This window comes from Terrapene carolina, unplaced genomic scaffold (genome assembly GCF_002925995.2).
Source record: "Terrapene carolina triunguis isolate 2854851 unplaced genomic scaffold, T_m_triunguis-2.0 Scaffold166, whole genome shotgun sequence".
NCBI classification, from domain to species: domain Eukaryota; kingdom Metazoa; phylum Chordata; order Testudines; family Emydidae; genus Terrapene; species Terrapene triunguis.
This window is the reverse complement of record NW_020664517.1, coordinates 1,936,015-1,958,051: the sequence shown is the minus strand read 5'-3', so window position 1 is coordinate 1,958,051 and position 22,037 is coordinate 1,936,015. Positions and strand designations below refer to the sequence as shown.

General features: G+C 54.8%; 1 protein-coding gene across 1 annotated transcript in view; it reads left to right on the top strand.

Annotated features, from left to right (window-relative positions):
• Positions 1 to 22,037, top strand: part of LOC112119563 (protein VAC14 homolog) — a 177,605-nt gene that overhangs the window by 152,091 nt on the left and 3,477 nt on the right. Inside the window, exons 16-18 of the mRNA XM_029912028.1 lie at positions 3,039 to 3,157; positions 7,509 to 7,588; positions 15,967 to 16,117. Coding sequence (XP_029767888.1) covers positions 3,039 to 3,157; positions 7,509 to 7,588; positions 15,967 to 16,117 — 350 coding nt within the window. The remainder of the gene's footprint in view (positions 1 to 3,038; positions 3,158 to 7,508; positions 7,589 to 15,966; positions 16,118 to 22,037) is intronic.

The following is a 22,037-nucleotide window of genomic DNA, read 5'->3' as shown; positions in this document are numbered from 1 at the left end:
GTGGGTGTACTAGTTTTATATAGTGGCATTATGATATTTTCTGTCTTATTATCTATCCCTTTCCTAATGGTTCCTAACAGGCTGTTTGCTTTTCTGTCCTTGGTTGGAAGGGGCTATCTATGTGCAAAATGTGACCATTGTTCTTTGTTATTGCTTGAAGGAAGGATGGGTCCAAGAGCAGTGTGTGACCAGACCTGATTTATGTAGGGTCCGTATACACATTTCCTATCCCATTGGAAGCCATAATCCTCAGTAATGTGACTAACTGTTGCCAAGAAAGATGCTGATATCTCAGGAAAAAAACAGTCACTTTAATTTGGGACTGAGCAGTTAGGGGTAGTGTGTACCTGTCTTTGTACACTGCATCATGACGCCGGAAGAGAGAAGCAGGTTACTATGTCAAGGAAGCCATGAATTCAAATTGAACATTGCAAGTTCCATTGAAATCCAGTTTTGGACTTTCCCCAGTCTCCTGTGATTGGAATCTCTATGTTCAGTCTCTCCTCAGAGGAGTGGTCCTTGCACACAACCTGTTCTGTATTCAGGTACTTCCTAGAGGCCTGAAACAAGATCAGGGCCCCGTTGTGCTGGTGCTTTGCAGACACAGACAGTACCTTCCCCAAAGTGCTTAGGATCTAAATAGATGACAAAGGTGGGGAGAAATGGAGGTGCACTGAGACCAGCTGAGGTCCCATAGGAAGAATGGCAGAGCTCAATCGGATCTAGATCTCCCAAGCTCCAGACCAGTGTCTGGCTGTGGGACCCCCTCCCTCCCTAGGCTGGGTATTAAAATTCCCCTGAGTGCACACAAATCCCCCAGTGGGAACTGGTGCCAGGGCCCTCTCTGCCAAGCTGGAGTGTGAATGTTTTTAATTGCTGGAGGCAATTGTCAATGGTGGTGCCTGGGGGGGCTTGGAGGCAGTTCCAAGTTTTGCGGCCCCCACTTCTGAGGGGGTTTCTGGTGCACACTGCTGAGCAGAGAGCAGCCACTGTTGTGTAAGCTGATCCCATGGCACACGAGCCTTTCTGTCATGGGTCCCCCACAGCCACGGGTGCTCCCTAGCAGCTGACATCTGCCGCCCAGCTCCCAAAACAGGCGCCCGCTAGGAAGGGGACAGGTGATGGTGGTAGCATCACCCCATCACATTCCTCTCAAAGCCCCTCTGCTTCAGCTGTTCACCCCTGAGGAGTTGGCGGTGCTCCCTGGGTCCCAAAGCAGGTGCTGCTGCCGCCTGGGGAAATGAAGGCCCTGGGAGGCAGGGTGCAGGGGTGAGCTCTCCAGAAGGCAGTTCTGGGGACTGAAGGGTGGAGACCCTCCCCCGTGCCAGCTGCAGACTCAACCCTGCACTGTCCCTGTGTCCAAGACCACACCCTAGCCTCAGCCTTGGCTCCAGAGGCGGTGGGGTCTGAGAATTAGCAAGGCCTGCCTGTGAGCGCGCTGAGCCTCTGTCCATCGTGGAGGAAGCGTTAACGCAGCTGTAACGTTGCTCTCAAAGGAGACAGTCGCCCTGTAGCTCCCTGGGAGCTGGCTGCCTGGGAAGCTGACATCAGCTGAATTCTTTTCTAGACATCCTGTGTTTTCCCAAGACTGCCCTGATTTCTTCAGCACTCCTGTTTTCTTGGTGTGTAATGGGGCTGGCGCTAGCCTGGCAGCTCTCCATTCAGAGCCCTCCCGCGCCGCCTTGTTGGCCATCAGTCAGGTGAACGCACCTCCGAGAGCTAGGTAAATAGCCAGCACCTGCAGGGGGCATCAGTTCTGGGGCCCTCGGTGTTGCCCCTCCCGACGCCGAGGGCTGCAAAAGGCGCCGCTCCAGAGCTAGGTCTGAGGCTGGCATCCCCTGTTCCGTCCCGCTGCCAGTCTGGGGTGAGGTCTGTGTCCTGGCTCCCTGGCACTCAGTTCAGAGCTCTCCTTTGTAATCAGGCCTGTGTTGATAGACAGCCTTCAGACCCAGTCCTTCGGTGCGTCTTGCAGCTCGCCGCCCACACACAGGAGCACAGCAGGCTCTGTTGGCAGCCACTGTGCTCCTGCCTTTCTTGTCATTCAATCTGTGTCAGGATAGTGCAGACCCCCGCCATGCACTCTGCTGCTCCGAGGGGTTCAGACGACTCCTCCGTGGGCCAGGGCAGAGAAGGAGCCGACATGCCTCAGGTTGTCAGCCGCAATAGGCAGCCTTCCCAAACCACTAACTACTAAGGAGGACTATTGGCTATTTCTGCAGAGGGAAACACCCAAACAGATGTCGGCCCCTCCTTTCTACCCCTTGCTGTGCCTGTGCTCCCCGGCCTCACAGAGTTCTCCGGTTCCGCACACAATAGCGTCCACATGATGATACCAGAGTTAAGGGTCTGTCGGTTTCCTTCATGACCTCTTATTAGTCAGTTGGCTTGAAACTTGGCGTGGAAGATCCCAGCCCAGGGGAGATTTCTTCCACTCCACCCCAATTTTGGATAATACTGGATAACTTGTGCATTGATATTTTACAATCGTAGAGCTCCCCTTACCCCGAAGAGCTTTCATATAATACGATGGAAATGCAGCCAGTGCTGGTGTGGAGGGCAGCAACCTAGTGCCACGATGCACAACAGTCTGCCAGCCACCCAGAGCAGACCCTGTGTTCTTATAACAGCTTTATGAGACCTGATTTCCAGCCTGCTCCACAAATGCTTGCATGAAAATGTATGAACAGCTGTGCATGAGTTTCTCCGGCATTGACCACAGCTGTGCACAGTTATGGTAATTGCACATGCAAATAGCCAGGGAGCTGGAGATGGTCATTTGCATTTATAAATACCACAGCTTCATGCACTATTGCACAACTTAGGAGTGTATTGGTATGTTCAGAAGTCCGGAAATCTAGCCCTTACTATTGTTCCAGGAGACCCACAGAATCCAGATTTGGATGGCTGCAGGGTTGAGTTGGCCCGGCTGAGCAGTGACCTTCTGGCTGCAGGCACTCTGTGTTTGGAACCTGAGGCCCTGCACACTACACCACCCCTCCATCCGTGGGTCTAACTCCTGCTTGCTTTCTTTTCCCCAGGAGAGTCGTAACCTGTTCTGCTGTCTCTACCGCTCCTGGTGCCACAACCCTGTGACGACTGTGTCCCTCTGCTTCCTCACCCAGAACTACAAACATGCTTATGACCTCATCCAGAAGTTGTATCCTTTTTGGTGCTGCTGGGGGTCTCCGAGGGAGTGGGCCGGGGGAGAGCCCGAGGCTAGCAGTGGTAACACTTTGTAGCCTAAACAGGGCAGCAGACCTGCCAAGCTGACTCTCCCTGGCTCACAAGGTCAGAACTGAGCAGCCAGCCTGCCTCTGTTTTCATAACAAACAGTGGTGGAGTTAAACAGCTGATTAAGGATGGTCCCTAACAAGGCCATTTGCCATCCCCTGGGCCGGGAAGGAGCCTTGGGATATTGTTTGCGTAAGGGAACTGCAGCAAGGACCTGAGTTCACTGCCTACACCCCCTCTTGCAAGAAGCCTAAATAATTCTGAAAAAGTCTGAAACTCTCTCCTCTGGTGTGGTACCAGCCAATGGGGCTTTTCAGACAAACGGAGCTGAAATACCGGGGCGTCGGCAAGTTGAGAGCGCAGCTTGTGGGATGAATTGGGTCAAAATTGCTCTGTGCTCATGACTAGGACAGCAGACAATTTTCTCCACAGTCTTCCTGCTGGGCCCTGCTTGTGAAACCAGTTTTCTGTTCCACAGAGCACAGAGAAAGCAGTGACCCAACACCCCAGCCCCTCCCCTTTGGGGAGGAAGGATGGGCCTGTGGCTAAGGGACCAGCCTGGGACTTTGGCGTTCTGAGTTCACGTTCTTGCTCCGCCACAGACTTCTTCGGATACCTTGTGCAAGTGTTTTCGTGCTGTGTTTGTTAGGCCTGAAGACGTTTGGGGAGGCTGAGGTGCTCATTTTGACAGTTTCTTTCCTCGATCATGCTGCTTCTGTGGGGATGGGGAGGGAGAACATGGAGGGCGTGGGGCGTCCTATTCTGCCCATCCTTAACGGGGGACCCACTCAGATCTGTGGGTCAGGGCTGGGGCTTGTTGGTGGGAGGCGGCATGGACCAAGCTTGCCCTATTGCCTGGGCATTGGCTGAAGAAGAGGCCTTCAGGGCCACTGGACCTGCATCTATCAGAATCTCTTTGAGATGGCCAGTTTCCTGACAAGTCGTCTCCTGGGCGTGATGTGCACACATCACAACTACAGCCACTCTCTCCTTCATCCATCAGGCTGCCGTTGCAGCAGCCTTTGCCTGGCTCTCCCCAGGAAACAGGATGTGCTTCCAGAGCAGCCCCTAAGAAGGTGGCAATCAGGGTTGGGTCAGCAGCACGTCAGCGATTTGCCTAGACGCTTCCAGCCAGGGAGCTCACCTGTTTGCCAGGACAGGTTGCTGCAAAGGACGCGGCTCGCGGGAGTTGTTCACACGTGCATACACTTGAGCAGCTCCTTTGAATTCATCCACCCTTTCACCTCTTCTGGCTGCCGTTATGTTCCCCTCCCCTCAGATGAGCTGGGAGCTCCGAGGAGCAGCATTCTTGCCCTGCTCCATAATGGTTTTAAGCGGAGAGTTATATGATGTGGTTAGAAACTGCGTTTTCCTTCCTTCTCCACAGTGGAGTGAATGACCTGACTGTGACAGACTGCAGCAAAGACGTTGCTTCTGGGCCAGCGGCTACGGTGCTCCCGTAACCTCACCCGTGAACAGGAAGCCAGCCTTCCACAGTTCCCAGGGACCCTAGCCTTTCTGGCTCACGTGGGACAGCGAATGGAGTTGCGGGTCTAGGATCACGCAGAGGAGTGAGCGCCCGCTCTGAGGGGCAGGCAGCACACACTCCTTCACTCGCTGCTCTAAGCGCAGCAGAAAGCACGAGCCCAAGCTCCTTCCGCCAGCAGGAGCTGGGAGCACAGCACTCAGCCCCTGCAGAGAGAGGGAACGCAGGGCTGCACAAAACCAAACACCCCTTCTCTGAGGCCAGCCCCCTCCCTCCGGGCTCGCTCTCCCCCCCTTCACTGGGCTGGGGCAGGGGTTGGGGTGCGCAAAGGGGTTCCAGCCTGGGGCAGGAGGTTCGGGGTGCGGGCTCCAGACGGGCAGCACTTACCTCAGGCGGCTCCCGGTCGGCGGCGCAGCGGGGCTAAGGCAGGCTCCCTGCCCTGGTTCAGCGTTGCTCCTGGCAGCGGCCTGCCTGTCCGGCCCCTAGGCGGAAGTGCAGTCAGGCGGCTCTGCGCAGTGCACACTGCCCGCAGGCCCCATTGGCCGCAGTTCCCAGCCTACAGGAGCTGCGGAGCCGGCGCTGGGGGAGGGGGCAGCACGCAGAGCTTCCTTGATCGCCCCTGCAGCCGCTTCCGGGGAGCTGTGCAGAGCCAGGGCAAGGAGCCTGCCTTAGCCTCGCTGCGCCGGTCGGCCCCCCACCAGCTCGACCCTCCCCTCGTTACACAGGAGACCTCCCTTGCTGCGGGAGCGAGAGTAATGGCCCTGGAAGCGTTTCCTGGACTGGGGCTGGATATTTTCTCCCTCTGGTTCGTTTTTGTGGGTGCAGAGAGAGGAAAGCGCCGCAGGGCTGAGTTTATCTCCCCAGCAGGGAGCACAATGGCTGGGGAAGAGGAGGGTCCCCTCCTCCTGTATCATTTACACTGGCAGGCACCCACTCTGTAGGCTCCGTTTCTGCAGCTGAGACCACTGCCTCATGCAGCTCTCGGAGGGGTCACCCTGCTGCCCTTAAAGCCCCACCGTGCAATGGGGCCGTTCCCCTCTAACGGGGTACAAAGCTCAGCCCCGCGGCCGCCCTGGGCAGGGTGAAGGCAAAGGCAGGAGTCTCCAGTCCCAGGCCCTTCACTCAGAGGAGCCCCACACAGAGAGCAGCTGATGGCATTGTGCCAGCTGGCTGAGGTCACTGACCTTCCTCTCCCCTGCTCCTGATCCCAGATGCACCCTGGGATCCATGTGCCCCCCCAGCTGCTGCTATGACAGCCGGCTGGTGGCTCCTGCGCTGCGTTCCTAGTGCTGATGCGTGCAATGCTATTCATATTACAGTAGCCCCTATTGCCAGGGGTTGAATAGAGTCACTGCCCCAAAGAGTTTTCACAAGCAGTGGAGCCCCCGACACATGCCCCAGGGCAGCCTCTGTCTGTCCTTAGAAACGCCTGTGGCGGCTTGGGGGTCGGCCCCTTTGTGCTATAACAGGGGGGAGGGGTTGTCTCCCTCCATGCAGACAGAAAACGAGCGTTGTCCCGGTTGGATCTGAACCAGGGTTAATCATGGCCATTCCTGCAGCAGACATGGGGCCTATGGGCTCATGCTCGGTCTGCTGCTTTATTTTAGTTTTCAGCACAAGTGTGATCCAGCTGTCACCCTTCCTGTGAGATTCTCGGCTTGCCTTGGCCCCTGTTGCTAGTTCAGCTGAGTGTTTCTTCACTCGGTTCCTTGGTTTATTTGGCCGGCTCATCCAGAGCCTCAAAAATGCTTCCTTGTTTAGAAAGCCCTGGGCAGAGGCAGCAGCTGAGGGCTCTGCTGGCGGGACCCAGACCAGTTTTCTGTGGTTCTCCGGTAGTTCCATTGACATCACTGTTTATGTTGAGCATAATGATTATTTCCATGTGCCAGCAAAACATGAAACTCCCGAAGTACATTTCCCTAAGCACAGGCTTGATAGTGATCTAAGTGATCCCCTCTGCTGTGCACTAGAGTTCATCTTAGGGGATGGGAACGCTTTGGATTGGTGCCACGAGAGCCCTGTGCCGACTGCAAGGGGAGGCTGTCACAATGCTAATGGTAACACTCGCTTTCCTTATGGAGAGCTCCTCACAGTGATCTCTGTGGCCCACATTTGATAAACCCACTGCTGGCTTGAAGGACAGCCTGACTTTCTCCGGGCTTGGAGAGACTCTTGGTTTAAAGAGTTGACTCCAGGTCCCCTTGAATTCTAGGCCACCTCCTTGCAGCCTCCTTCAACCTCCTACTTTGAGCCACTGCCAATCATGTACCCTCCCCTCACTCTCATTTGTTGTGCGGCTTCCTGTAGGAGTCAGCTGTGTGCAGCTTGATGGTATGGGTGGATAGGTGGTGAACGGAGCAGTTACATTGAAGTAGGAGCTCGGAGGGGGGGGGGGGTTAGAGCAGAAATCAAAATAAGCCAGAAACCAAAATCTCACACACACTAATATTTTACTGCCCATATTTAGAAAAGACTCGGTCACGTTTCCAGATCAGCACTTGCGTGCAGCCAGCCAGGTAATTCTATGCACACACTGGTTGCTGGGCAGTGATTTCCCATCTGCAGGTGTGATAGGTACAGCTGGAAACCTGACTCTGGTGTGCAGGGCAACCCCAGCAGATACGCAGTAATTGGTCGCATGGAAGAGAGAAGCAGGGGGTAATCTGCACTGCATCTTATTCCTATTGCTACAGATAAGTATCTGCCTCTTTGCTGGCTACTTAAACTGTGGTCAGCGGTGACCAAGGCTGCTCCTCTTTTATGGTGGAATTTCCTTAACAGACATGTCCAGCGGGGACCTAGAGGTCACAGTGGATTTCCTGACTGAGGTAGACAAGCTGGTGCAGCTCATTGAGTGTCCAATTTTCACGTGTAAGGATCATATGGAGCCCTTCCATAATTTGCTTTCTAGTAGCGGAGCGTGTGTACATGTGTGGGGGAAGGAGCGCCCGGTGCATGTACTGTCTGCATGCTCAGGCTCCCTGGGCATGTCCCCTCCCTGCTCCTTCATCACAAGTGGCAGCGCTGCACAAATAAATAGAGCAGAAGTTATGAGACTTTTTGCTGTGAGCGGTGTGAGACCTCCAGTAGAACTGTCCATCAGAGACACGCTGGATCGCTGCAGCACGGAGGGAGGGCGCTCCGAATGTAGGTTAACAGTACTAAGAGCGTTGGCACTGAACAAAGAGATGGAAAGAACAGAGGGAACCCATTCCAAATGAGCCTCTTAGATTCATGTGTGTGGCTTCTGCACGTAGTCTGTGTATATGTGATGCTGCTCAGGGCAGTGGCATGGGAAAGCTGATACCTGTCTCTGTGTGAAGATATATACATGGAGAGATGGAGAACATTATAGTGCGAAAACAACAAGGAGTCCGGTGGCACCTTAAAGACTAACAGATTTATTTGGGCATAAGCTTTCGTGGGTAAAAAACTACCACTTCAGATACATTATAGTGCAGTGGCAGCTCTGCTGTTGTGTTTGTCTATTCTAAGTGCTCTAAAATCCACTTGCTGATGCAGGTAGTCTCAAAATTTGCTGTGCCTCATGGGAATGTGGGGTAAGGTTAATGGTCCAAATTTGGGGTCATCTAAGCATGGGGTTCCTGGGATACAGCCCCCCCCTGAAAATATCATGTTACAAAAATCACCTGTTTTTTGTGTTTTGTGCACACCTGGGGCTCAGACTATGACTCTGATTATCCCCAAACTTATCTCAGCCACACAGGATTGAGTTTGGCAAGTGTACGGCACCCACTGCTCCTCGCGGGAGGAGGGCAGATTTATACTGAAGCTATTCAGGGTTAAGTTAACGGACTCCAGGTTGGCATGTTAGTAGCTTGAGCCAAAGACAATGAAATGTTCATGCACAGCAAGTCTAGGGCTTGGTTAAGAGCCCAAGGATTTCCAGGTAGTATGTTGTCATGGGAAATGTGTGGCTCAAGAAGACGTGCTGTGGTCATTGACTCTCAGCTGGACCCATGTACTGTGGGTTTGAGCCCTACCTTTAGCAGCTTCCACAGAATGTAAGTTGTGTATGTTCCTTGCTGTCTGCCTGCTCCTTTGGGAAATTTTGCTCAGAGACCAAAATTTCTGGTTTAAGAGCGATATTTTAAGGGCTCTAAAATCCACATGCAGACTCTGATTGAGAAGTATTGTCGAGGAAATGAGCATTAATAGAATAAAGGAAAGATACCACTCTAGGAACTGATCAATGGGACTGAGTGTGATCAGAGGAAAGCAAATAGCTGGTGTTCTTCGAGATGTGTTGCTCATGTCCATTCCATGTTAGGTGTGCGCACTCGCCATGTGCACCGGTCCCGGGAGTTTTCCCCTCTGTGGTATCCGTAGTGGACCAGCTCTGGTGCCCTCTGGAGTGACACGTATATGCCATGGAATAAGGAGCGCTGCCAGCTCCCCCCAACCCTCAGTTCATTCTTGCCGGAAACTCAGACACTGGGGAAGGAGGGCGGGTCATGGAATGGACCTGAGCAACACATCTAAAAGAGCACCAGTTATGGAAACAGGTAACTGTCTTTTCCAGTCAGATGGACTGGCTCAGCCAGCAGATTTCTTTTGTCCCTCCTGTCTAAGAGAGCCAGCGAGCAGAAGGCCGCTGAGTTACCCCAACTGCTTTCTGCAGCTCTTGGACCAACCTGACACTGCTTAACTTCCGAGTTGTGTTGTGATCTCAGCACAAGGGGATGTGGCTGCAAGGCGCAACATGTAACAGCCTCACTGGACTGGGAAACCCCGGAAGTGATGGTAACAAAGGGATAAAGTTACTCGCTGCAGAAAACAGCTGTCACCGTGGATGCAGAGCGAGGGTTCAGCTTCCCAGAGCACCTATGCTGAAATTCAAGGCTGGACCAAGGCACAGTATTACACATCCCTGCTTGGGGCCTCAGCTGCTGGAGTCATGTGGTTACACTGGAATCTCAGCTTTCATTTTAAAACCAAGGAAGTTTATAGCCCTCGTGAGTGGGAAGAAAAGCTTGAAAATGTGACCTGAGTGTAACCAGTGCAGCAACGTCTGCCTGCGTCTGAGAGAGCCTGAAAGAATTGCTCAGAGAAGGATGAACTGTCCCATGCTTCTCAGTGGGGTGCCAACTCCAAGGCCCACTGCCCTGAGAGCAGGCCCACTAACCCCACCACAGAAGAGGACTCCATATATGGCAGGAGAAGAGTGCAACAGGCCTGCCCTTGTCCCCCCTCATCAGATACACCTGGCTGCTGAGGTGGGGGGGGGGTGCTCGGTACTGCTGCTAATGGGAAGGGTGCCCCGCTGTTGCTCCAGTAGTTGGTAAGGAGACCCCACGTGGCTGCTGCTGAGTGAGGGGTGGGGCTGTAGCGGTGGCATGATGGGCTTTAGTCCAGCCCTGCTCTAGAGATGATGATGATGTCCCAGAGCATGTGCACATATGGTATCGCCAACCCCCAACATACACAGATCGGGAGTCAGGCCCCCAAAGATCATGAGATTGGCCTAAAATCATGACCTATAAAAGCAGGGAATTTGGGCTTGGTCCTTCCCCTTCTGGTCCGAGCTGGTCGGGTGCACACGAGGCTCATGGTCAAGCTTTTCTCTGCAACCATGAGGCTAGAAACTTTTCTTTTAATTGAAAACTGAGTTTTGCATAATCACGACTCCAGGAGCTGGAACTTGGAGCGGAACCTCAGATACCACCTGAGTTGGCAACACTGCAGTGCTGGAGCTGGGACCACGTTCCTGACACACCCAGCAGCAGCTGCTCAGGAAGGGTAAAGGGACCAGAGAGCCTGTGTGGCAAACTTCTGTGGGCGACAGTGAATCGGGTGATAGGCAAGGGGCCTGTGCCAAGCTGCAGCTACCGATGCCCTGGGGGGCACAGGAGTCAAGCTGTGGGTGCCCTCTCCATGTCCTGGTGTTCGTGCCCCTGAAGTAGAGTGGCTGTGGGTTTGGAGGATCCCTGTCCCGATTCTGGGTGTTCGTGTCACATGATCCCAGTGCCATGTAGGAGACAGGCCCTTGACCATGTTAAATCTTGTGACACACTTCACACAGCAACTGCAGATGGCAACTTGACCGGGGCATGCTCCTCCATCCGGGGTGAGTGGGAGCCCCAGGCATGGGCCTTGCCTGCTTTGGGCGCCCTGGCTTGGAATGCTCACCCCAGCTGATTCATACCCGGCTGCTCTGCTCCGTCGCTCAAGCCGTGCAGCAGCATTAGCAGCCCTTTGATTTCAGCCGCCTGTGCCATTGGCCCAGTTCCACCTAGATCAGTGGGGCAGGTAAGCAGGATCGGCAGCGCGAGGAACATGTGACCTGTGACAGACACTTTCCTTAGGCACTCAGAGCCGAGAGGTGGGACTGCCTGATGCTAGCTACCCTTGCGTTGCAAGATGGGAGAGAAGGAAACCTGTCCCAAAGTGCCTCGCTTACCCCTGGCGTCTTGGGCTGCACTTACAAGGGTTGGTAGCGCTCAAGCAGTGTGTGCAGATTCATTGCACTGAGCTGGGCTGCGGGCCCTCCCACCACCTCATCACGGCTGGCACCGGGCTGGGTGCCCTGTTCTGTGGGTAGTGATTGCTTCATGCTTCTTCTCCTGCCCACTTCTCTCCTTGAGCAGCGAATGGAGTTGAGCTTTAAGCTCCATTTCACGTCCCTAGTGTGACTAGTGGCTCGCGGTGCTGCCTGATGAGAGGGTGCAAATGTGGCGAAGTTGCTGGCTCTCCACAGCAACGTTTGGTGTTCTTGGGACATGGATGCTCTTTACCGGCTCCATTGAACAGCCCGGGTCGGGCATCAGGGCTGAATACACCTCCCTTCAGGCCACACACACACCATTGCTCCACCTAAGCCATGGGCCCAGGACGTGAAATACAGATTTCTGTGCAGCTTCGCCTCCCCGATCCACGCTAAAACCCTAAAGTACCTAGCACTTCCTAATCTATCCCAGTCTCGGGTCGCCTTCAAGATGATCTCCTGTCGGGGCCCCTGGGTCCATCTTCTCCTTTATCCCCTTCTCTCGCTGGCTTTGTTCCGAAATCTTGCTGCATCCCAGCCTGTTGCCATGGAAATTCCTGTAATGCTACAAGCCCAGGACTGCGGGGCTGGCATAGAGTGAGGAGGGGGAAGAGATGGTCTTGGCTGGTTAATTGAGATGGGAATGGGTTAAATTAAAGGTGGAAAGGACGTGCACTTCTGTAAGCCCTCCCCCTACAGTGAGGCTTGCTGAGCTCTGGGGGCACCAGGTGGCTGCCTGCCCCTGAGATGGGGAACCAGCTAACATCAGGTGGGATATAGGGAAATGCCTGGCCCTGGGCTGGGAAGGGAGGGACTCTCCAAGAGCTCCGAGGACCTGCACATGAGCACGGCGGGGAGCTGACAGGGCTGGGCAGGCAGACATGGAAATGTGAGTGCCATGGCTCTGCCCCCTGTCCGGAGGGAGGCTCGTTGGCAGAGTAGGTGGGTGGGGAGAGGCGATTGGCAGGGATCTCAAAGCACTTTACAAAGGTGGGTCCGTCTCGTCATCCTCATTTTACCGATGGGGAAACAGGCCCAGAAGGGTGATTTGGCCAGTTCACCAGGGGAGCCAGGACTACGACTAGCATAGATCTGCTGCAGGGAGTGATGTGCAAGCAATACAGCGGGCAGCAGGTCTCCGCCTCGCAGGCACACTGGGGAGTGAGGATTGCTCTTCAGATCCAACTCTCCTGCCTGGAGCTAGATCTGTAGGTCAGAGACAGGTTAGTGACCGGAAAACCAATCTGCATTGGCCACGAGTGGTGCTGGCAGGGCAGGGTCCTGGGCTCATGCCCAGGACCCCAGGTCTCAGTTGAACAATGACAAATACAGAGCTGCGACCAGTCCGGCTCGCTTGTGTGTTAGTGTTGTTAAAATAGGTGCTACAATTCAAAGTGTGTTTTAGTGCGTATGGAATGATTGTAAATTGCTGCCTGCATTAATCTCACTTCTAGCATCCGTCTCCCATATTGCGAGGGAATATGTGGGCGTTTGCATTGTAAGCCTCTGTGACTGTGTAGCTCACCAGACCGGGGAGAGCCACTAAGTAGTGTGACATGCTGGTCTCCAGTGGAAGGAGTTAGTTCCTGCCCAGCGACACCCGAGGGACTAGTGCGGAACCTTAAAGAGGGCAAAAGACTTTGTTGTTTACTTTCCCCAGCCCCGTGAAGATGGGAGGAATTCGCTTGCATGACTCATCAGTTGAGTTTGCAGCTCTGAGCAGAAAGGGGGAAGGGAATTAAAACCCCTAACAAGGAGGAAAGGTATCTTTATGCTGCTTGGACTCTGGGGGGCAAGGATTACCAGGCATAAGCAAAAGATCCCCAGTGCTTAGCCTGGGTCAGCCCTAAAGGACGGATAGCACTTCCTTAGTATAGAAGCATCTGTTTCATTTTGAAATTTAAGATTGGAACTCATTGGTGTGTGTGTTAGCCTGCTTTACCCTTGTCAATAACTCTGGTTTCTATTTCCTAGTTAATACACCTTGAGGTAGTTTATTATCGTACTGGCTACGAGTGTTGTCTTTGTGTGGGATCTCAGGTGCAATTAAGCTGGGGTACGTGGCGGGTCCTTTGGACCTGGGAGTAACCTCAATATTGCTGTGATCCTGGCATAAGGGGCCATCTGTGACAAAGGCAGGACAGAGGGGGGCTCCCTGTGGCCCTGTTGAGACTGCTATAGTGCCCGAGGAGTATGCACGTGACAATTGGTTGGTGAAATAGAAGGCTAGAACTCCCCTCCAGCGTGGGGTGGGGCCGCTACCCAGGAGTCTGCCCGGAGGTTGGTACTCTGGCTCTCGAGCCATTGCAGCACAGCGGGGCACTCAGAATTGCTACTCACGTTCTCTTTATTGCTGGTTTCTTCTTCACTCTGCTGCTGCTCTGTCTGTCGTGTAGCTTGTGCTGTGCAGTAACTAGGAAGGGCTGTGCCGTGTTCACAGCTGGCGAGGCTTTGGGGTAGGCCTGGAGGTGTTTCTTTCATTCCTAAAGAGTCTCTGGTGATGGCACAGGCCACCTGGCCCGCTGCAGGATTTCTGCACTCCAACCGTTCCTTCTAATGCAGGTGGTGGCGGTTGTAATCTCTGCAGGGGTTGCTTGATTTCTGCATGTGTATGTCTGTTCCTCTTCAGCACCCACTCTGGGCGATTCACGGTGTCGTGTATCGGGGGTAACCGTGTTAGTCTGTATCTACAAAAACAACAAGGAGTCTGGTGGCACCTTAAAGACTAACAGATTTATTTGGGCATAAGCTTTCATGGGTAAAAACCTCACTTCTTCAGATGCATAGAGTGCAAGTGTCGTGCTATTCAGAACAGCACTACTGCAAATGGCATTGTGCAATCCCATGTCTGTGGTGTCACTGCCTCCAGATCAAATCAGACCTGCTCGGTGTACGAGAAAGATGGCTTTTCCTAATTGCTGGAGCTGCAATCTTGCCTGGAATCTGAGAACCAAGCTAAGTGCTTAGAGCTTGTCTACACATACAGTTATTCTGGAGCAGCTATTGCACCTTTAAATTCACAGCATATCTTCATCCACATGAACTCTAAAGCATAGACAAGCCCTTAGTCTAGTGCCTCATCCATGGTTGCAAGCTTCCCTTCCTGTCACCTATGCAACCGGAGGTGGGATTTGATCCTGTGGTTGGAATTAACTAAATTCTATTTTGACGCTCAACAAGGAATTGAATCCAGCTTCCTTCTCTTAGCTGTGTTGGCTCTGCAGGGCTAGAAGGTAGAAACCAGTGTGTTAACTCTGTTGTGAGATGACTAAACCATTCTAAACACGGAAGAATCCCATGCACTGCTACAGACTAGGAACCGAATGGCTAGGCAGCAGTTCTGCAGAAAAGGACCTGGGGATTACAGTGGACGAGAAGCTGGATATGAGTCAGCAGTGTGCCCTTGTTGCCAAGAAGGCTAACGGCATATTGGGCTGCATTAGTAGGAGCATTGCCAGCAGATCCAGGGAAGTGATTATTCCCCTCTATTCAGCACTGGTGAGGCCACACCTGGAGTACTGTGTCCAGTTTTGGGGGCCCCACTACAGAAGGGATGTGGACAAATTGGAGAGAGTCCAGCAGAGGGGAACAAAAATGATTAGGGGGCTGAGGCACATGGCTTATGAAGAGAGGCTGAGGGAACTGGTCTTATATAGTCTGCAGAAGAGAAGAGTGAGGGGGGATTTGATAGCAGCCTTCAACTACCTGAACGGGGGTTTCAAAGAGGATGGATCTAGACTGTTCTCAGTGGTACCAGATGACAGAACGAGGAGTAATGGTCTCAAGTTGCAGTGGAGGAGGTTTAGGTTGGATATTAGGAAACACTATTTCACTAGGAGGGTGGTGAAGCACTGGAATGGGTTACCTAGGGAGGTAGTGGAATCTCCATTCTTAGAGGTTTTTAAGGCCCGGCTTGACAAAGCCCTGGCTGGGATGATTTAGTTGGTGTTGGTCCTGCTTTGAGCAGGGGGTCGGACAAGATGACCTCCAGAGGTCCCTTCCAACCTTGCTATTCTGTGATTCTATGATTTCACTGTAAGGAGGAGTCCTAGCCTCCCCACTTCTACCTGGCCCATGTCAGTAGGGTTAAAAGGAGAGGGGTCTGTGAGCTGCAGCCCCGGTTCGTTGGCGGGTCTCGTTCTGCAGGGGTTCCGTAGCAATGTCCTTCTGCCGTGGGGTGCTTTGTAAATGCAGTTTGTCTGAAAAGATGCAGCATTTTGCCCTGTTTTGAGCCTGCCTCTGTTGGTGTAGGAATCCAAATTCAGGCTGTGCCTGAGAAATGCCATCACATCCCTGCAGAGGAGCTGGGGACGGTGGCGGGCCTGCAGGTCAGGGGCAAAAGCAGTGGCCTAGAAGGGAGCGTGTCTTCCTGACTCAGACTGGGTGTGCTGCTGCTGGAAGCACAGATGCTTAGCGGAGGGGGAGGGGCACAAAGCTGCTGTGGCATTAGAGGTGCTGGAAGGGGACTCCTGGGTGTTGGAAGCAATGGTACATGAAAGCAGTCTGTGGGGTAGAGAATAACGGGACCTCGGGGGGTTGTGCTTGCCAGGCCCTCTGAAAGCAGATGGCTGCATGGCACCCAGGAGGTGCTTTCCTGGGCCAACTGGGAGAAGTTTGGGGTGGGTTTGTAAAGAACGACCTAGATCTCTCTCTGCACCCACGCAGAGGGCTTGGTGGGGGGTCTGGCTGCCGGATGGAAGGATTGTTTTCACCTTCATTGATTGCCTGTCTGTTCTGGCCACAGATCTGCGCCTGCAGCTGCTGGACGTGAAGAATAACCCCTACCTGATCAAGGCTCTCTACGGGCTGCTGATGCTTCTGCCTCAGAGCAGTGCCTTCCAGCTCCTCTCCCACCGGCTGCAGTGCGTCCCCAACCCCGAGCTCCTGCAGACCACGTGAGTGACACCAGCTGGGGGAGTAACTCCTTCCCCTTTCGCTATGGCCCCGACAGTGTCACAGGGAGGCTGGGACTCCAGCCCTCTGCAGAGACTGCCCTGATCTAGAGGCCCTGGAAGCGCATGCCGTCCTCTTGCATTCCTGCCAGCAGTGTCTGTGGTATCCTCAGGGCACAGCCCACGTTGGTCCTAAACCTAGAGCTCCCGATACGATATGCGCCTGGCTCGGCAACATCCCTTATGAAGGTCCAATCCTGCAGGTGCTGAGCTGCCTCCACTCCTTCAGTGATGCAGCGTGGGCTGGGGCCCTCGCAGCCCGGTGTGGGGAGGTCGAAGGGCAATCCTGTTGAGGAAGAATAGTGCTCAGTTGTGGGGCGGTGACCAGTGCGCAGGACACGGCTAATTGTATTTAGCTTGGCAGCCCTTATCCTTAATACAAAGCCGTGACCTGTACGGACCGAAGGGCCTGAGACTTGGCTGCTTGCATCAAGATGGAGCAATGCATGCTGGGACCTCATGGGCTGCAGTGGGTAGTTGGAGAGTGACACGGGCAGGGGCATGTGTTTAGAGCAGAGCGGGGGCTGCGACTCTCCCCCTCCGGTAACATCGCTGAGATGCCTTCTGCAGCAGTCGAGGGCGGCAGAGCAGCCTGCGGGCACCACGTACGTGTGGAGCTCTGGAGCGTTACGGCGTATGAGCCGTTTGGCAGGCCAGACCTGACCCCTTCTCTGCGAGCAGCAGCAGGGCCTTGCTCTGAGGCACCTGCCCGCAGCGCTGGGTGTCAGGCCTGAGGCTTCCTGCTGCACGCTGCCGCCTGCCACTGCTCTGGGCGCGCTCCTGCCCTGCACTGTGCAGCGCTCGCTCGGCTTTTGTCTATATTTGGTAACCCTTGGAGGGCTGTGCCTCATCCACAGGCATTTGGCATCCGGGATGGAAAATTTCACTTGCAGGGTCGCCATGGAAACAAGCAGAGCCCTGGAGCAGATTTACACTGAATGGAGACCGGCGCAGCTCCCCTCAGCTGCCCCAGCTTGCTAGGAACAGCCCCGGGGAGCCTACCCAGCACCGGGCGTCGTGGGGAGCCAGCGCGTCTCACACTCAGCCTCCTACCCTGGGAGCTGCTTCAGCCCTTTTCCCCCTAGCCGGCCACTGCAGCGCACACACCAGTGCTAGCAGCCCTGCTGGGCCCGAGCCATTGATCGCCTTTGCCTGCTCTGCCGTCTCGCCAACAGTCGCCTGCCTGGGATGTATCTGCTGCTCTTGGCCCCTACGCTGCTGGGCAGCAGCACAGCCCCTCAGTGCACCTGATTCTGGTTACGCCAGAGCTCAGGCTACATGATCATAATGGCCCCTTCTGGCGTCAACTCTACGGACTGGCTGGGACACTGCTTAGGGGGCAGGGACCTAGACATCAGCTGTGCAGACTGGGCCAGGAACCTCAGCAGTGCCCAGCCCGGCATGCCCATCTACTGTATACCGAGCCAGCTCTGCATCCTGCTGCAGGCAGCGAGCTCTCCAGCCGGAGTGTGGACCCCTCCAGCTGGGCACACGGCGCAGCAAGGGGAGGCTGACCCAAGGACCTAGTGGCTGGGGCCCTCCGGCTTGGAGCCAGAGATCAGGGCTTGCCTTGCTGCTTTGCTCTTCAGGCTGGCCCAGGGCGGCCAGGTTCTGATCCTTGCTGGACATCTGTCCACCATGGTATGAAATCTCTGGAGCAGAATGCAGTTAGGGCTGAGAGTGGCCGGTCAGGCAAGGCCTCCTGGGAGAGGGAAGCTGTGGCATGCCAGGGTCTCCAGCCTGTGCTGTTAATTCTTCGCTATCATAAAACCGGTGCCAGGCATAAAATGTCCCAGTGTATGTGGCTCTCCTCTTCTCTTGGCACTGATGAGGCGTCTCTTGGCTGTGGTGGGGAGGGCTCCTGGGAACATCTTCGCCCTGGCCCAGGTGAGCCCACCCCATCTCCGTTCGGCTGGGCTGCCCCACTTGGCGGGGAAGTAGCTCTTTCGAAGTCCAGGCTAATGAGCTGGGAGGGCTGCTCCTCAGCGGCGGCACATCCCTTCTGGAGACATTAAAGCCTTATCCCTCCTCTGCAAAGCCATGGGGACAACGTTCCAAGATGGGCCGAAAGCAGATCCTTGCCTTTTAACTAGTCCCTCGTTATCCAGAGCCTCACGCTCCCCGGCCTGTGTGCTCAGGAGCATTGGCCTCTGTTCTCAGCCAGGGTATTTTTTTGAGTGTGAGCAGTTATATTTGTGTGTATGTTCGGGGGGGAGGGTTTTCCTCCCTTCGCTCCCGACTACGGGCTTTTGGAGCAATCAGAGCTGTCAGACAGACTGAGCATCTGATTAACTGTGACCTACATTCCATTAAACATCGAAGCCCGCTCTCCTAACAGAGCAAGCTGCCCCTCCTTGGGAGAGCCAGCTGGGGCAGGGGGAAGCCGTGGGGGAAAGGGGTCAACCCACTGCCTGGACAGAGATGCCTGGCGGGTTTTCCATCTCCATCAAGGTGTCCCATCTCCTTTGTCTGCACTCCTTGTACGGACTAGCTCTCTTCTTAAACGTCTCTCTGCAGAGAAGACTGTTGCATTTATCCCTGGATGTGAATTTCCCTGGGTTCCCCAGTCTGACCATCACTGAGCCTTGGGTTAATCTCTTAATCCAAGAGTGGGGGTCGGCACAGGAGAGTTGCACGTCCGTTCTAGTCTGTTACAGTTCTGCATCCATTGCGCTAGACACAAAGTGAGAGGCCATCCCTGCCCCCACAGCTTTACAGTCTGAATAGACAAGACGAGGGGGGGGACCTGAGGCACTGAGGTGTGCCTCTCTCTAGGTCACCCAGCAGGCCAGTGGCACATCTGGAATTAGAGCCCAGGATGGCCAATCCAGTGTCCTACCTATTAGCCCACGGTGCCTCTTGTGGTTCCTGAGGTTTCAACTACCACGCGGCAGTCGTCTTCAGAGAAACCCCCAACTCCAGAGAGAGACGCCAGAACCTTGCCTAACACAGACTGTTGGCAGCATTTAAAACAGCCGCAGCCTGGTGGCTTAGCATGCTGGCCATCCTGCTGTGGGGGGCCGGGTTCACGAGTGCCACAGTCCGTGTGAAAGGGAGCTGGGTGCTGTCACTCCCTGTAGGCTTTACATCTCCAAACTGCAGCACAACTGGCCATCCCGAACAAATGTACCATGGCCTCCAGCGCGTCCTTCCTCCCGTGGAGGGTCTCGCTGCTGGGGGGGATTCTGTGCCCCATTCCTCATCTTGGCCTGTCTGCTGAGGGGCCAGCGGTGACGGAAGCGGCCACCTGTCCCCTATGAACAAGACTAAGGCCATCGATCCTTCTTACATGAGCCTCCAAGGAGCTGGTAATGCACTCTGGTCACTAGCAACCAGAGGCCAAACCTCGTGGCAAAAGGCTCGTTGCAGGTGCCCTTGGCCATCCCTTCGCAGGCCTGGAGCAGCAGTGGTGGTGCTGCAGGGGTGCGGCGTTCCCGTTGGCATCTGCCTGCAGGACTCGGTGCCTGCCCAGATGACACTTGTCTCAGGCTAGTGCTCTTTGCACTTTGGCTTCACGGACGTTTGCCCACAAGTAAATGCCAACAGCAGCCCAGCGCAGTGTACTGGAGGTGACCAGCTCTCAGCCGGCATTGTGGGGCTGCACTCTGCTGGGCGCTCTGCCTGTGACCCTAGCAGTGCTCCTCCGGCCTCTCTTTGCCTTGTGCTCTTCCCCTCAGCCTCTGAGCAGTGCAGGTGGAAAGCCAGGGGCAAGGAACTCCCCCAGCCTCAAAGCATTTGTCTTACGGTCCTGCCCCATGGCAGTAACCCAAAGTGGGCACTATACTTGGCCAGTGGGGCTGGGCTTGTGGGGATGCTGTACCTACCAAGGGAGTAGCAGGGGTCTGCCCCACACTTCCCTAGTGAGTTCAGTGGAGCAAAGGGCTTGGCAGAACCTCATCCCCTGCGTTCGGTGGAGTAGTGGGGGGTTGGGGGATCAGGAAGTGTTACTTCTCAGTGCGTGGCCTGCTCTGTTGCGTCTCGTCCACACTGGACTGGGAGCAGAGCTAGCCAAGCCAGGTAGATCTATGGCTTTAGAGAAAATAAATAGTATGTTGTGGTCATGATAGGGACCCAGGTAATCACATGGTGTCAGCCCATGAGCCCTGCCTGCTCTGACACCACAAGCACCATGAGCCGGATCTTGGCCGCATGTTTCCCCCCACTGTCCCGGCCCAGTGTAGACAGGACCTTGGGCAGACACGCTCGCCTTCAGCTGCCCAGCAGGGCTTCCTTGGAACAAGGCGGCCAGGAGGGAGACTCAGCAGGGGCCCTAGGGACCCTGTGAGATGAGAGCCATGGCAGGAGTTTCCCCAAGCACTGCATGGCACTTCCAGGCATAACACGGCCTAGGCCAGTCGCTTGGCTCAGCATGCCTGGCTCTGAAGGGAGCGTTAGCCACTTGCTAAGCAGAGTAGCAGTATCTGTTCCCGCCCCCTCCCGGGGGCCCCCAATCAGTGCTGACCTCCCAGCAAACTGGCACCTTGCTCCTTGCCAGGGCTGCTGCTTGCCACCTCCTCGCCCAGCGGTTCTGTCTTCCCAGCCACTGAGCGGAGATACCCACTGGCTGGAAACAGGAACTCAGGCAGCATCTGATTCAGCAGGAGAAACTGGGCCATTCAGCGCTGTCTGGCTAAGCATTTCGGAGATATTCTCTGCTGCTCTGCAGCATGTAGTGGGTGTCTGAAGGGTTAAGCCTTCAGTGGGGGGTTGTTTTTTCTTCCCCTTCTAAGCTCCTCAAAGCTCAACAAACAGGCCCTGTCTGTTTCTGCCCCTCCTCCGTTAATCACCTTGTGTGTGTAGGTAGGGGTTGTTGATTTCCCAAATGTCAAGCTCTGTGGATTGGCCTCCCTCCCCCAAATATCCAGGCCAGGGGAAACCTCTCCTCCCGCCAGTGTCTCAGCGCTGCCGAGGGTGGGGAGCACTACCTCAGACACACAGCCGGGTCTCAGGTTTGCTCCTAATTCCAATTAATCTCGAGGAGACAAACGCTCTTTATGATCTGGCCAAGTCCAGCTTCCTAAGCAGAGCAGGCAGAGGCGCAGAGCCAGCCAGCAGGAGCTGGGATTCCCGTACTGCTGTGGGAAAGGATTGAACACTGGCGTTTTAGTGCCTTGCGCTTTCCCCTCCTGGAATAGCAGGGCTGGTGCACAGCATGAGGAGCCTTGGCGGAGCTGGGTGGGAGGAGACACGGGCTGGAATAGCCGCGTGCGTTATCCTCCTCTTCTGTGCTCTTGCGCTTGGATTGCAGGTTCTTCAGGGCAGCACCCAGCACAGTGAGGCCTTCCCAGAGCATAAGTATGGAGGGGCTTTGGCAGAGCCGGGGGGCTGGGGGACTAGGAGTGGAATAGCAGGGGGTGCCTGTCTGGATGGAGAGGCATCAGAAGAGCTCGGGGGGGGCTAAGTGGCATAGCATGGGCCAGGTCTGGATTTAGGGTATTGGCAGAGCTGTTGGGGGGCTCTCGGGCTGGAATTACTCAGGGGGCTGCAGGTCTGGATTGAGGAGCATCGGTAGACTCGTAGGCCTGGAAGGGACCTCGAGAGGTCATCTAGTCCAGTCCCCTGCACTCCTGGCAGGACTGCGCATTATCTAGACCATCCCTGACCGGTGTTTGTCCAACCTGCTCTTAAAAATCTCCAATGATGGAGATTCCACAACCTCCCTGGGCAATTTATTCCAGTGCTTAGCCACTGACAGTTAAGAAGTTTTTCCTAATGTCCAACCTAAACCTCCCTTGCTGCAATTTAAATCCATTGCTGCTTGTCCTATCTCAGAGATTAAGAAGAACAATTCTTCTCCCTCCTCCTTGTAACAACCTTTCATGTACTTGAAAACTGTTGTCATGTCCCCTCTCAGTCTTCTCTT